This window comes from Mesoplodon bidens (genome assembly GCF_964165515.1).
Source record: "Mesoplodon bidens genome assembly, chromosome: 3".
Lineage (NCBI taxonomy): Eukaryota > Metazoa > Chordata > Mammalia > Artiodactyla > Ziphiidae > Mesoplodon > Mesoplodon bidens.
In genome coordinates, this window is record NC_138178.1 from 130,206,743 (window position 1) to 130,221,080 (window position 14,338).

Consider the following 14,338-nt stretch of genomic DNA (forward strand, 5'->3'; position numbering starts at 1 on the left):
CAGTGGCCATGGTTTTCACGCTCTGAAGGACAGTGCAGGGCTCCAGGTGTGGTGGTAACTCTAGCACATTTTAGCTGATCTGCTGGCTCTCCTTGCTGGCATGAGGCAGCACCCAGCTCCTGCCAGATCTTCAGCTTCTCCAGGTCCTAAGCCAAGTGCATGTGCAGCTCCATGAAGGGTGCCAGCTTCTCCTGCAGTATATCTGCATCATCAAGTTGGAAGTAATGAGAGACACACACAGGTGCAGTCTGTCTTTGAAGATTACGTTGTTCGTGAATTCCAGTTTGTCCCCACAAGTTCTAAGTCTGTTCTTGCTCTCATCCATATCCAGCTTTCTATCCTGACTGCCTCTGGCTGTCTATGGTGATTTCAGGTTCAACACTAGAACCAGAGACAGCAAACAGCCTTGCATAGACTCCCCCACCTTCTCCCACCAACATGTAAGGTCCAAAGCAGCCCTGCCCAATAGAACTTCTGTGATGACGTGGTTCTGTTTCTCTGGTTGAATCCTGCTGACCAGTGGGGAACAGAATGTAGACAGAAAGCCAGCATGCTAGGAACGGCAGGCTGGAGGAAAGAGTCCTGGAGGTTCACCAGCCTGCCACCACTGACATTCTTACATGAGGAAAATAAACCCCCTGTGAGCTTGCGCTGTTGGGAATCCCATCCCCAACCTAATTCCCAAGCCAGAATCATCAAAGTGAGCTAAAATAGTCATAGACTGCAAGCAGGCTGCAGGAAGGGGTGCTCTTCAGCAGGCAATCTCTCCTTTACTCTCAGAGCATGACTTCCCACACCCCCTTTCCAGTTCCCTTTGCAGATCCTTCCCCAAGTGAGCACGACCTTCCTTACAAAATATAATTACCCATGTTGTCTGTCAAACCGGGTTTTTTGTTTTAAACAGCAGCCCATTTTCGTGACTCTGCATATGTGACAGTGGGTAGTAAGAAACCATTTTTGTCAGCTCCAGTCCCTGAAACTGGCCACTTACCAATTCAGCTTTACCAGGAACGGTTCTTTCCAGATGGGTCCTGAACGGTTAACTGAACATGAAAAAAATGTATGGCTGAACATTTTCTTTCGCAGCTGAGCTTGAGTAGAGAACAATGTGCAGTGGTTTCAAGCTGTGCCCACAAACACAATTCTACACAATCACAAGGAACATTTCTTTTTTTTTCTTTTTTTTTAATGGTTTTTTAAACAAGTGGTTATTCGTTATGGTGTTGACATAAGAAAAGGCGAAATGCTGGGAACCGAATCAAAACGACAGTGCAACAGGCAGCTTGGTGTGAGCGTGTTTTGGTTCCTTGAATGCACAGGCTTGCTTTTCACTTCCTCCTAACTCTGGTCCCGCCTTCTTGGTGTGTTTTCCTGAAAATGCTTTTAAAAAGAAAAGAAAAAGAACATATTGGTCTTACTGCAAGCCGTCTTTGGTGTCTGTTGTTCCCTTCTTTTTCACGTCTCACGGAACTGGGTCCTCCTCACTTCTCTACTCTTTAGTGAGTCGCTTAACTCTCCCCGGCGTTGCCCGCCTTGTGTGAATCCTGCGCAGACCCCGCCAGTGCCCCGTACTCCCTCCCAGCCCTCTACCAGGGCTAAACTCTTCCCAGCGGTGGTCAGGCAGCCTGCGGGCATCCAGCAAGCCGAGCAGCGGAGAACGAGGACCGCTGCTCCCACCGTCCACCCTCGCGCCTCGCCCAGCGCGCACTCCGCCCCCGCGCTCCCGGAGAGACTAGCAGTGTGACGCGCCCACCTCCCGGCGGCTCACGGGCTCTCGCTCTGGGACAGCCGCCACCCCCGGCAGACGTGGAAGAGGTGGCGGCGGCGGCGGCGGCTCCCTGGGCGCGGGCCGGCGGAGGAGCGTGGAGCGCCGTATGGATGCGGCAGCAGAGCGGCTTCTCCGCAAGCCTTGGGAGACCCGGGCAGAGCCCGTCCTCTATGCGCGCTGGGGGCCGGCAGGGGGCTCTGGATTTCGGTCCCTCCCCTTTCCCTGGGTGTCTCGGAGCACTCCGGCTCTCAGACCCTCCTCCAGCCAGGTGCTGGCCGGCGGGAGAGGAGGACGCATCTCTTCTTCCGGCGCCCCACCATGGGCAATACGTCCAATGACTCCCAGCCAGAGAACTGCGATACTCGACAGTGGCTCCCCTCCGGCGAAAGCCCAGCCATCAGCTCCGTGATGTTCTCGGCCGGGGTGCTGGGGAACCTCATCGCGCTGGCGCTGCTGGTGCGCCGCTGGCTGGGGGACTCGGGGCGCAGCGCCGGCCGCGGGAACTCCATCTCGCTGTTCCACGTGCTGGTGACAGAGTTGGTGTTCACCGATCTGCTGGGGACCTGCCTCATCAGCCCTGTGGTGCTGGCTTCGTATGCGCGGAACCAGACCCTGGTGGCCCTGGAGCCCCAGAGGCGCGTGTGCACCTACTTTGCCTTCTCCATGACCTTCTTCAGCCTGGCCACCATGCTCATGCTCTTCGCCATGGCCCTGGAGCGCTACCTAGCCATTGGACACCCCTACTTCTACCAGCGCTGGGTCACATACCGTGGTGGCCTGGCTGTGCTGCCCGCCATCTACACAGTCTCCCTGCTCTTTTGCTCCCTGCCGCTGCTGGACCACCGGCAGTACGCCCAGTACTGCCCTGGGACGTGGTGCTTCATCGGGCATGAGCAGACCACGTACCTGCGGCTTTACGCCACCTTGCTGCTACTGCTCATCATCGCGGTGCTCGCCTGCAACTTCAGTGTCATCCTCAACCTCATCCACATGCATCGCCGGGGCAGGAGAAGCCGCTCCGGACCCTCCTTGGGCAGCAGCCGGGGCGGCCCTGGCAGCCACAGGAAAGGGGAAAGGGTATCCATGGCGGAGGAGACGGACCATCTCATTCTCCTGGCTATCATGACCATCACCTTCGCCGTCTGCTCCTTGCCTTTCACGGTGAGTCGCTCCCTTCATTTCCACAGAGGAACTGGGCAGCCTTCTCACACTCTTCCCTCTTACTCCCACCCTTTCCACCACCACACACATTTTGCAACTTGTAAAATTATGGCCTCATTTGTAAAGGGTCTATAGCCTTCCCCTCTCACTTCTCACCTTTGCCTCACTTCCTACTTCCCTAACCCCAGCAAACGGGCATCTCTATGCTAGTGCTTCTCATTTACCAACACAGTCCCCCTGAAAGGGAGTCCTGGCTCTCCACTAAGCCAGCGCAGACTGCCACCCTAGAGCCCGAAGCTGCTGTACAAGGCCAGTCTGGCTTAGTACCTGACGAAGAATCAGCCCCTTCCACCTTTGGATAGTTTTCAGTTACAACCTGACTTTCCTGAGCTGTAGTTTTCCTCCCGGTGCCCCCCATCCACTGGTGCTAGTTCTCCAGGCTCTGCCTTCTACTTCTCCTAGAGCAAAATGTAATACTCAACCCATAGCATTCCACTGAGAATGGACATTTAGAATGGTCCCAGGTGAGAAGGGTCCATGTTGCCAGAAGTCCAGAGCATTCATTGTCTTAAAAGTTCAATAAAACCTAGTTTACAGATTTCCCAAACTACACATTGGGAGTATAACTCTTTTTTGCCATGAAGATTCATGATATGTTCATAATGATAATTAGAGGAAAGGCTGCTTGCTTGGAGGAACCCCTTCCCTAGGTTCTGGGCTGGGTGCTGCCCTAGTTGGGGGCCACGTCAGTGGTTAGTTCCATGATGCTGTGAGTTTGAGCCTCCTAAGGTGTAATGTGGATAGCAGAGCCTGGGATGTATCCGAGCATGTGCTGGCCTCTTACAGAGACATGAGAGCTCAGTTTTAGCAGCTCCACTTCCTAATCTTCAGAAGCACAAGACTGACCCTACAGGGAATAGACAGTTGGCAGTGACTCTCACCTGACACAGTCTTGGAGAAAAGAAAAAGATAAACGATGCTGCCACTGGTCAGTGTGACCTGTAGAAGCTGAAGAAGTAACTTTATCCTACTTCCCGCCTCCCTCACTGCTTTTGGTTATCTTCATAAACTCATCCATAGGGGTGGGAGAGGACATGGGATCCTAAAAGCCTAGATATGACCCTCCCCCACACACAGATTAACTCCCTTTCTTACCTATGTTCTCTCCTCCCTGGTCCCCACTGTCCTCACACTTCTGCCCCATCTTCTGTCAGGGTAGAAGCTGCTCTGAATCAATAAGTTACACTTTGAGAGGAATGAGATGGAGTATGTAAAAGATGCCCTTTTATAAAATGAAGTAGGATGTGGGAGGCTGCATCTCCCATTCACCCTGAGCTGGGGAGTTTGCAACAGAAATGCTGTGAGGTAGAAACCAACATGACTTCCACACGTTTGTTTTGTTTTACTGGTAGAACAACATTAGGAGCTAAATTAACTTTTTGGGGTTGGGACTAGGATGCAGAACATACATGTATCTGTGAGAGAAAGCATTTCAAGTTCCACTAAACAACTTAGAATTTAACATGAGAGACATAAACCATTTCTGAATTGGGGGGTACCTGTTTTGGACTGGTGGAAATCAGGATGTCCGTTCTTAGAGTTTTATCTATCATTTGTGAGTGTGTATGTATAAAAATACCTTCCACCCTCAGCTACTTAAATAGCTTGGGAACAGGCTCAGAGGTGACCACACACTTGTGAAAAGGATTGTTATTCCCTTTGAGGAGGAGAGCAGGAGGAAAAGGTCTCCCCCTTGATCATGACGGACCCGCAGCATAAGCTGTATTTTTTTAAATAAAGGCAGTGATTTTCAATAGGTTCCCTTGTTTTCAAGTAAATTTCCCTTTTGTCATGAGAATTCCATCATTGCCATATGTTGATTTTCAGATACACACACGCACACACGCACTCGTTTCATTTACTATTAAGCCAGGGGCAACTCCAGAGTTGCCAAATGGAAGAACTAGAAGTCTGGTTAGAAAGGGTGGGCACGTAGGAAGTTTGCTTTGAAGCGGAGTTTTTATTTGAGTGCCTGTTTATGGTTTTGGGGGGCCAGATGAAGATTATGAGGGGGCTTTAGCTCCTTCAAGCCACTCCTTGGCATTGACAGTGTCAGCAAATATTATCTAGGGTCTCTTCTGCATGTATGCATGACAAAGAGTCCCAGACAAAGAGTGGGAAAAATGCCTAGTGTTAATGTAATCTAAAAAGTTGGCCAAGCTGACTTCTTGCCTTGGGACTAACATGACACATTTTCCAGATGAACTACAGATAACCCAGTAGATGCAAAACGGATATTTGAACTGTACCCTAAATGGGAAGTACCAAGTCATCTCTCAATAGGGAAATTTACTTTGACCATTGACTAATTTTATACTAGATTATTGATACTTGTTAGTATCTTTCATTTACACAGCACTTTAAGCATTATGAAATGCTACACTATCCAGAATTTAGTTACTTCTTGGAAGGCTTATCTGACAATTCAAAACTCAAAGCTACTGAATGGTACGTTACATTCTGTTATTTCAGAGTGCTTGGCATGTGTCCCTGGGGGGTGCTTTTCCCCCATGTCCTTTTATTCTACTTGGCCCACACTAAAATTGTGGTCAGAAATGGCCTACACCAATCTCCCGCCCAAGGCAGGAATCATTTCCACATATCCTAACCCGGGCTCTGATAGAAAAGGCAAGGGCTTCTGGTTGCCTTCAGAAATTCTCCTGTTCTTCTAAAATAGCACACGCAGCCCAATAGAAATACAGCATGAACCACAAAGGCAAGCCACATAAGGAATTTCAAATTTTCTTGTAGCCACATGACAAAAAGTAAAAAGAAATAATTGAAATTAATTATTAATATATTTTATTTAACCCAGTATATCTAAAATATTATCGAGGCAAAATGTATCAATGTAAAATAATTATTAATGAACTATTCCAACTAATTTTCTTCCTGTGTCCCAGAAAATACTAGCAATCTACCCTGTCTCTGCCTCTTTCTAACTCGGGATAACAGAACTGCTTTCTGTGGCCCTCAAAGTGGGCCATGCCACTGGCCCAGCAAGGAGAGCTCACAGCTGTGTACCCAGTGGGACAACAGCCTAATCAGCACTCCAGGAATGAGAAGAGGGGAGTGGGGAATTGAGGAAACCTGAACTGCTAATGAATGTCAGCCGTTGTCCCAAGGTGTGGGCAGGTTACAATTACTGCTTCCTCCAAGAATGCCGGTCTAGGACTTTCAAAGTTTGGGAATTGAAACTCAAAATATTAAATGCCCAGCACGCTGTAATGAAGTCAAGTTCAACTTCAAATGTCATTATTATCAACATCAAAATGGCTAACATTTTTTTAAACGTCTTTATTGGCATATAACTGCTTTACAATGGTGTGTTAGTTTCTGCTTTATAACGAAATGAATCAGCTATACTTATACATATATCCCCATATCTCCTCCCTCTTGGATCTCCCTCCCTCCCACCCTCCCTATCCCACCCCTCTAGGTGGTCACAGAGCACCAAGCTGATCTCCCTGTGCTATGCATCTGCTTCCCACTAGCTATCTATTTTACATTTGGTAGTGTATATATGTCCATGCCACTCTCTCACTTTGTCCCAGCTTACCCTTCCCCCTCCCCGTGTCCTCAAGTCCGTTCTCCATGTTTGCGTCTTTATTCCTGTCCTGAATGGCTAACATTTTTGAGTGCTAATTTTTACATACATTAATCCATTATCTTCACAACAATCTGTCAAATAGGTAACATTTTTACTCCCATTTTACAAATGAGGCAAATAACTTACCCTGGGTCCTGCAGCTCATGAGTGCTGGAGCCAGGATTCAAAGCCAAGCAGCTTAAGCACAGAGCCTGTGCTTTTAATCACAATACTGTCAGAAAGTACTCATTTCAGGGGGAACATATGAGAAGATTAATCCAAGATTTATAAGAGAATTGTGAAGATGTTATAAATATCTGGCCCACTTTGTCTCTTAATTTCAACTTTTAGCTTTAAAAATACAATGGCAAAGACCTTTTTCTCCTTATCAGATCAAGGGGCCTGAGCTGGGGCCAAGGGTACAGTTTCTTTTTCCTTCTGCACTGACCTATGCATTAAAAGGCTGAGTCTGAGATTTTAGGAGATCGGCTTGTTTAAATGCTGGTCTAAATTAAGAAAGAATCAGATTACCCCTCACATAAAATTTTCTGTTGGTACACATAAGATATAACTGATTTTTTTAAAAAGCATTATTTTGGAGATCCAATATAAAGTCATGCATAGGACCAACAACATATTCCAAACTGTTTATGCACTAAAGGAATATTGTGTAAATGAATACATTCCTCATGTTAATCAGATGTTGTCATCAGTTCACAGTGATAAATATAAACTTTCTTCCTGAAATGAAACAGGACACAGGAAATATATCAGACCTCCATCCTTGACTCAGATACTGTTTGTCTCTTAATTTCCAACCCAAATCTAGCCATTTTCTCACTACTTTACTAATAATTGTGAATAACTTCTGGTCATTTTAAACAGTTTTCCCCATGCCATTAGGATAAAGTACTTACGCATTTTATTCAGTTCTAAAATTTCAAGAGTGAACCATTGACTCATTCTAAAATGTCTTCATCTTTAGAAATTCTTTAGGGCTATAATTTCTAGGTTACTCTGATTAGTGGAAATCTGATCTTTGAAATACAGAACAAACTCAAGTAAACAGTACTGGAGTTTCCCATTCATTCCTGGTACTCTTTATGTAAAATGTAACGTGAATGGGGGTTGTAAAACTGATTTGAAATTTGTCAATTACATACATGCACAGTATCACAATTCTAGTAGGGATGAAAGAGAAATTCAGAAATCTCTATGTATAACCAAAACAAACTTTGCCTGATGATGTTTTGAGTTAATATCCATGTACTACTGGAAGGCCCTTTATCATTCATACATCATCAATGATGTGTTTGGGGATTGTTGAAAGAGTTTTAACACACCTTACCTTTTAAGAGAAAGTTCTTCTATATGGGTGTTTTCACTTGACACCTTTTCCTTTGCCATTTGATATTATGAAATTGTGGTTGTAAATAATGACATAATTACACTGATTTTTAAAAATTTAGACAGCAAGAACTATGGTCCTTTTCCCTAAAGAGAAGTGGTGTGTTATGTCTACACCCTTGGTCAAGGTGATCATCACTGCCTGCCATCTAGCTGTGGAAAGCGTGGAAGAAAGAAAAGACCCAAAGAAAACCAAGTAGCTACTTAGATATAGCCATGGTTTTAAAATCTATAAGCAGGAGCAATAATACCTATAAATCTTGGTGACACATTTGGGAAAAAGTCTCCTACAAACCCATAATCAGTCAGTGGTGAATTTCATGTGAGACTTTACATCAGAGGCTTTTTATATAGATGGTGGCAGAGTGTGTAGTGGCTAAGAGGAAAGTCTGGGTCCTGCTGCTATATTTGCATGGCTTCCCCACTTACCTGCGGTGTGATTTGGGACAGGATAACTAATTGAGCCTTGATCTCCTCCTTACTATAATGGGAGTAATAACACTTTACAGATTTGTATAAAGATTAAACACAACAAGACACAAATTGCTTAGCACCATGCCTGGCATACAGGTATTCAGTAAATATTAGCTACTCTTTCCATAGGATTCAGTTTCCAAAGGAAAATCATTTTATATTAATGACCAGGAACTGAATTCTGGAAGCTCCATGTCATTTGTTTGATTGGCCAGGCCTAAGTGGGTCTTTTGTTTTTAAGTGTGATAAATGAATAACTTTAAACTATTTCAATTTTGGGGTAAGGGTCTAAAGCAGTGGGTCTCAACTTTGCCTGCATATTAGGATCACCTGGGGGGCTTTAAAAGCCCTGACACCTGGGTTACAGCCCAGGCTAATTAAATCAGAGTCTCTGAGAGAGGGAGCAAGCTATCAGAGTATTTTTATTTCTTTATTTAAAAAATTTTTTCCATCAGAATATTTTTAATTATCCACAGGTGATTTCAGTGCACAGCCAAATAAATTTCTCATTTACTCTAAAATTCTGAACCCACTATGTAGTCACATTAAAGGTAGGAAAGTAGCTGAAACGGTGCCAGGTCAGTGCCAAGATAAAGTTTTCCATGGAGGTGGCAAGGATTCTATGGAAGACAAAAGAATACTAATTTTCCTCTGTGCCGCTTTCCAGGTATCACAACAAGCTCTGTATTCTTAGCAAAGCCCTATAGAGAGAGTCTGTCCTAAGGAATTAAAATTCACTAGGCTGATTTACATTAGTCCTCATAGCAGATTTATTTGTAGTATGTGCAAAAGCATGTATAAATTCTACCAGCCTCTGAAGCTGAAGTCCAGAATATCACCGAAACATTATTCATTAATTGACTTCTATCCTTTGTGTCAGCCTTTAATTAAAATCCAGAATCAGCTGGAGGGAGAGGGAATGAGGAGTTAGTGTTTAATGGGTACAGAGTTTCAGTTTAGGAAGATGTAAAAAGTTCTGGAGATGGATGGTGGTGATGGTTGCTGTTCCCTGTTCTTTTTACATGATGGTCAGTCAAGTGCAGCCACAAGAGGAGACAGGAGATGCTCCAGGAAACACAGTTTATCAAACTCACAGGTCTGAAAAACAGGAAGCACTGCGTAACGTGCAGGGCCACATGAGGAAGTACCAGTGCAGGTCAGGAGGAAAAAGAAGCAGGAGCTGGGGAGAGCCTGGGCCACGGACTTTACTGGAGTTTCTGAGGGAAAGGCAAGGCAGAGTAGGGTAAACAGTTTAGGACTGGCTATTTTGAAGCATTTCGACAGGCTCTAAGCTATACGAGTAGCCCCTAGTCGCCCTGTACCAGGCCTTGGAATGATTAAAGCTGCCTCCTAGGGGTAAAGAGCCACACAGCGGAGCTCTGCATTGGTTAGTTTGCATATTAAGCGATTGCTCCTGGGTGAGCCCTAGGCTATCTCTAAGAATTGGCTAGCCCTGGAAGGGGCAGTCTCTCCCCAGCCAGAAAGTTTTCATGATGTCAAAACATCATAATATACAGAAAATAAAAATACAAACAGTACAGTTGCACAACAATGTGAATGTACTTAATGACACTTGAAAATGGTTAAAATGGTAAATTCTATTCTATGTATAATTTAAATTAAAAAGAAAAAACCCAGGGTCCACAAGATCGAAAATGGTGAACTCTAGGCAAAAGCCAAGAACCGAAGGGAAAAAAAAGGAGAGGTAGGAGAAGACAAAACTTACATCAAGAACCTCAAGGTTCTCTGAAGTATGTCTCTTTTCCAAGCGTAAAAGAGGAAATTATCTTCTACAACATATTGGCCACCTCCTGAAATGCAAATTTTAAGCATTTCTAAAAATTACTCAACATAGTGGATAAAAAAAGGAAACAAATAGTACAGAATTGCTTCATCCTCCAAAACCATTTTTCACTTCTCATTGGTCTGTCACACTCTAAAGAGATCAGGAACTATGGTTTGGGTTATTTGCCACTGAAAACCTGACTCATCTTCATGTGTGACCCATGACACTAGAGGCTGAGCCCTCTCTACATGGCCCACTAGACAATCCAGTATTATATTCTTCGGCAAAATTAGATCTAAACTCAGCTACAGACTTTTTCTACAACAGAATGCTCAGTTTGTGTGTGTGTGTGTGTGTGATGACTAATATATTTTAATCTATCGGGTTTATGTACACTGTTATCCTGAATTCCTGAACTTCAAAATCGCTCCTTAAATACACCATATAAGTACTATCAATTTCTCATCCAAAATAGTTTAGCTAACAAGAAAAGTATTACTCCCTTGCATATCCCCACCTAACTTTCCTCTTCTCTGTATACTCAGGGACATCCACCATCAGTTCTTTCTTTCTTTTTTTCCTTTACTCATCTGCCAAGTCTTTTCTCCATTCCCATAAGCCAAGATTCTCTGGCATAAACACCTATGGCTGCCAAACCTTCCTGATATTGTCCTAACATAAGCAACCCGAAGATGACTACTCTTCTCCCTCCCTGCAATTTGCTTTGTATATCCAGTTGCCAGATGCCTGCAGAGTAAGTAGTGGGGGGAAAAGGAAACAAACCATTCCTTCTTCTGGCAAGGGAGAGTGGAGGAAAGAAGGAATAGCTCTCTAACTCACCAGCTGCCTTACGTAAGAAAGTCCCAGGAGCTCTATAAACAACTGGTTTCAAACGACTAGGTGTGATTTACATGTTTCTCTCTCTTCTGTAAGCCATGTGGAAATGTTTGATCTTTATCAAGCATGTACTGGTCCATTCTCTGCAATCTGACCAAAAAGTTGTGTTGTTCCCTAAATATCTAAGAAATCGGATGAGAGCTGGTATACTGGTCTGAGGACATTGGCCAATGTGTAAAGATGTGTCAGCTTTCCGGTGTTTAGGGCTTTGTTCTGAAGACCTTTGGTCTAACATAGGCGACCTGGATGTAGCACATGGTGAGCACTGCTCTGGTGTCAAGGGACTTGGAATTTGTGTCCTGAGCCGGCCACTAACCAGCCCTGGGAACTTGGGCAAGTACCTCACCTTCTCTGCACCGTGGTGTCCTCACTGGTAAAATGGAGATAATAAAGACTGACATTGGGGGGGCACTTATTAAGTGAGCAGTTTTCAGTAGCTGACCTGGATGATTTCCTGTCATCCTGCCAACAACCCCAAGAACAGGTATTGTTATCGTTATCACCCATTTTAAAGATGCAGAAATGAAGGCACAAAGAGGTTAGTTTTCTTACTTATGGTCCCAAAGCTATCTGTGGAGCCAGGATTCAAACCCAGGCAGCCCAATGGCCAGAACACAGGCTCTGTTGTGTGCCCTCTCACTGAATTGTCGTAATGAAGCCAGATTCAGTTTTTGGAAGTAAATGCAACATGTTGTTATTAACTCACTTCCTCATCTGTCAGAAAGAGACAATACTTAGGTTTCAGAGTGTCTGTAAGACATAAACATGTGTGAGAGGAGTGAGATTTTGCTACCTCTCTCTCACCACCACGGCCACACACAAAACACATTTTGCTTTTCAATCTTAAGAAATTGCATGTGGTCTAAGCCTGTCCACTGCTACCATGTAAAACTAACATCCTTTTCCCCTTTTGCTTCTTACAGATTTTTGCATATATGAATGAAACCTCTTCCCGGAAAGAAAAGTGGGACCTCCAAGCTCTTAGATTTTTATCAATTAATTCAATAATTGACCCTTGGGTCTTTGCCATCCTGAGGCCTCCTGTTCTGAGACTAATGCGTTCAGTCCTCTGTTGTCGGGTTTCATTAAGAACACAAGATGCAACACAAACTTCCTGTTCTACACAGTCAAATGCCAGTAAATAGGTTGAACTTTGAGGATGGTAGTTAAGAAGTGTTTAGTTAGCCAGCATCTGGAAGATCATTTTGAAATGGTTCCTTGGAGAAATGGGAAAAAGTTAGTTTATAAATACAATGAAGCTACCCTAATAAAACAGAGTAAACAAACATTTCAGCAGTGGTTTGGGCTACAGACATGCTGACAAGGCACTTCGTGGAAGGTATCAGAAGGATCTATAAAACCTACCCTCAAAGAGCATGTTCCATGGCCTTTAGAGGAAAAACCAATTGCATTTAAGATCCAGTGCCTTTTGATTTAAGCTTTCCTGTTGAATGAGAAAGCATGTAGTTTTGTAATTTGTTTAAAACCCTAAATAGTTACTGTGTTTTCCATTTTAATCTTCTAGGCTAGTACCATTATAAACATACAGTGTACAGTCAGACCAGATAAAACTTCTTACGTATTCTCTAGGAAGTGTATATGTGCAAGCAACCAAGCCCGGTGTCTTGTGATTGTCCTTTCTTTGGACAATGAATCTGAAAACCATAGGTACTTTGTAGTACTGTATGTTTGTGTATGTGGGAGTACTCTCTTTTTACAACAGTATTACTCAGTATTACTGAGTAAGCTCAGCTCATTAATGTCAGCTTTTTCACCATCCACAAGAAGCTGTGTGTCAGTGTCAGGTTATTTATTTTATAACGTCTGCCGTGCTAATAGTAACCAAAAAGGCTAGGAATTTTCCTCTCAACAATAAATAGTAGACTATTAAGAGAGGTAATTCTGATTAATACTCTTCATTCTATTTCCAGGGAATCGTATATGTGGCTATGTCTGAAGCCAAATATTAGGATTAAAAACTGAAAAATCTGGTCAGTTCTTCAGATACACTGGAACTCTTTTAATGCTGATGTTGAGGCCATAACTAACATCTACTTTATAGGATGGTTGTATTGTAGCAAAATTCATCTGGGAAATATGGTTTGACTCATACTGTATAGGAAATCATGTAACAATGAGTCATATCTTAATATATTTCTAAATCTAAATGTTTGGCATTATGTAAACTTGACATAAAATATTTCAGTGAATTTGCACTGTTTAATCATATCTTAGTTACAGTGTAAACTCATCTGAAATGTTACAAAAATAAACTATAAAACAAAAAATTGAAAATGGGATAGTATGTGATGAATTCCCCCCAAACAACAATTTATGATTAGTGTAGATATAATAATTTTTAAAATGAGATAAAAGTGGAAATTTTTCATTTAATTTGGCAGGTTTTTAAAGTGTAGTTGCATTACAGATTACAGTTTGAAATATTCAATACAGTACTTGGTATTAGAGGATATTTTTTCCCTTATAACATGATCTTTGAAATAGTAGACACCTTATTTTTTTGCAGTGAGTGTTATTACAGTATAGTTGTAATAAAAAACCAAAAAAGAATATTAGTCTCATTGCGTTGCTTACGCAAAACTATTTCCTATAAGTGGTTATCAGACTAGATGATCACTTAGAAGTGATTCCAGACCTATCTAGAAATCAGTGTATTTTGACACAATCTATGTCAAATCATCCCTTATTTTAAAAAGAATAAATGAATGGTTTGCTTTCCTACTAATTTAAACAACCAGGCAAAGTTTAACTTAGCTAAAATCTGAACATGTAAATAAATCTTCCCTGTCCACCAAGTATTCTAGAGTTAAAAGTAGCATTAACTAGGCTCATGGGTAATTCCTAAACATAAAACTATAAAGTTACTTTGAATCTGGAAGATTAATTTCCTTTATCAGATGACTTTTTTCCCCTCCAAATGAAAATGTTAAGTACAATCATTCACCGTACCTCACCACCCCCCAAAATTCTCAAATAATGCCTGAGAACTTAAAAACACAAACTTGGACATAATATCACTAGTGAGAACAAAATTTTCACTCTGTGGTCCCAAAATATGAGTTTAAGTCATTAAGAACTGATAGATTTCCAGCACTTTGATTCCTAGTATATTCCTGTTCCTTGCACTGTGTTAAATGACTAAATCCTGTTATTTCATCTGCACTGAGATTTACAT

At 42.9% G+C, this 14,338-nt stretch overlaps 1 protein-coding gene across 1 annotated transcript; it reads left to right on the forward strand.

Annotated features, from left to right (window-relative positions):
- Window positions 1-1,876: 1,876 nt before the first annotated feature.
- Window positions 1,877-13,447, forward strand: PTGER2 (prostaglandin E receptor 2). Its single transcript, XM_081228341.1, has 2 exons — window positions 1,877-2,929; window positions 12,066-13,447. The coding sequence occupies exons 1-2, from the start codon at window positions 2,087-2,089 to the stop codon at window positions 12,285-12,287; spliced, it is 1,065 nt and encodes a 354-aa protein (XP_081084467.1). The 5' UTR covers window positions 1,877-2,086; the 3' UTR covers window positions 12,288-13,447.
- The last annotated feature ends 891 nt before the right edge of the window (window positions 13,448-14,338 follow it).

Coding starts and splice junctions, on each gene's coding strand:
- PTGER2 (XM_081228341.1), top strand. CDS start 2,087: ATGGGCAATACGTCCAATGACTCCCAGCCAGAGAACTGCGATACTCGA. Junction 2,930..12,065: donor TCTGCTCCTTGCCTTTCACG/GTGAGTCGCTCC, acceptor TGCTTCTTACAG/ATTTTTGCATATATGAATGA.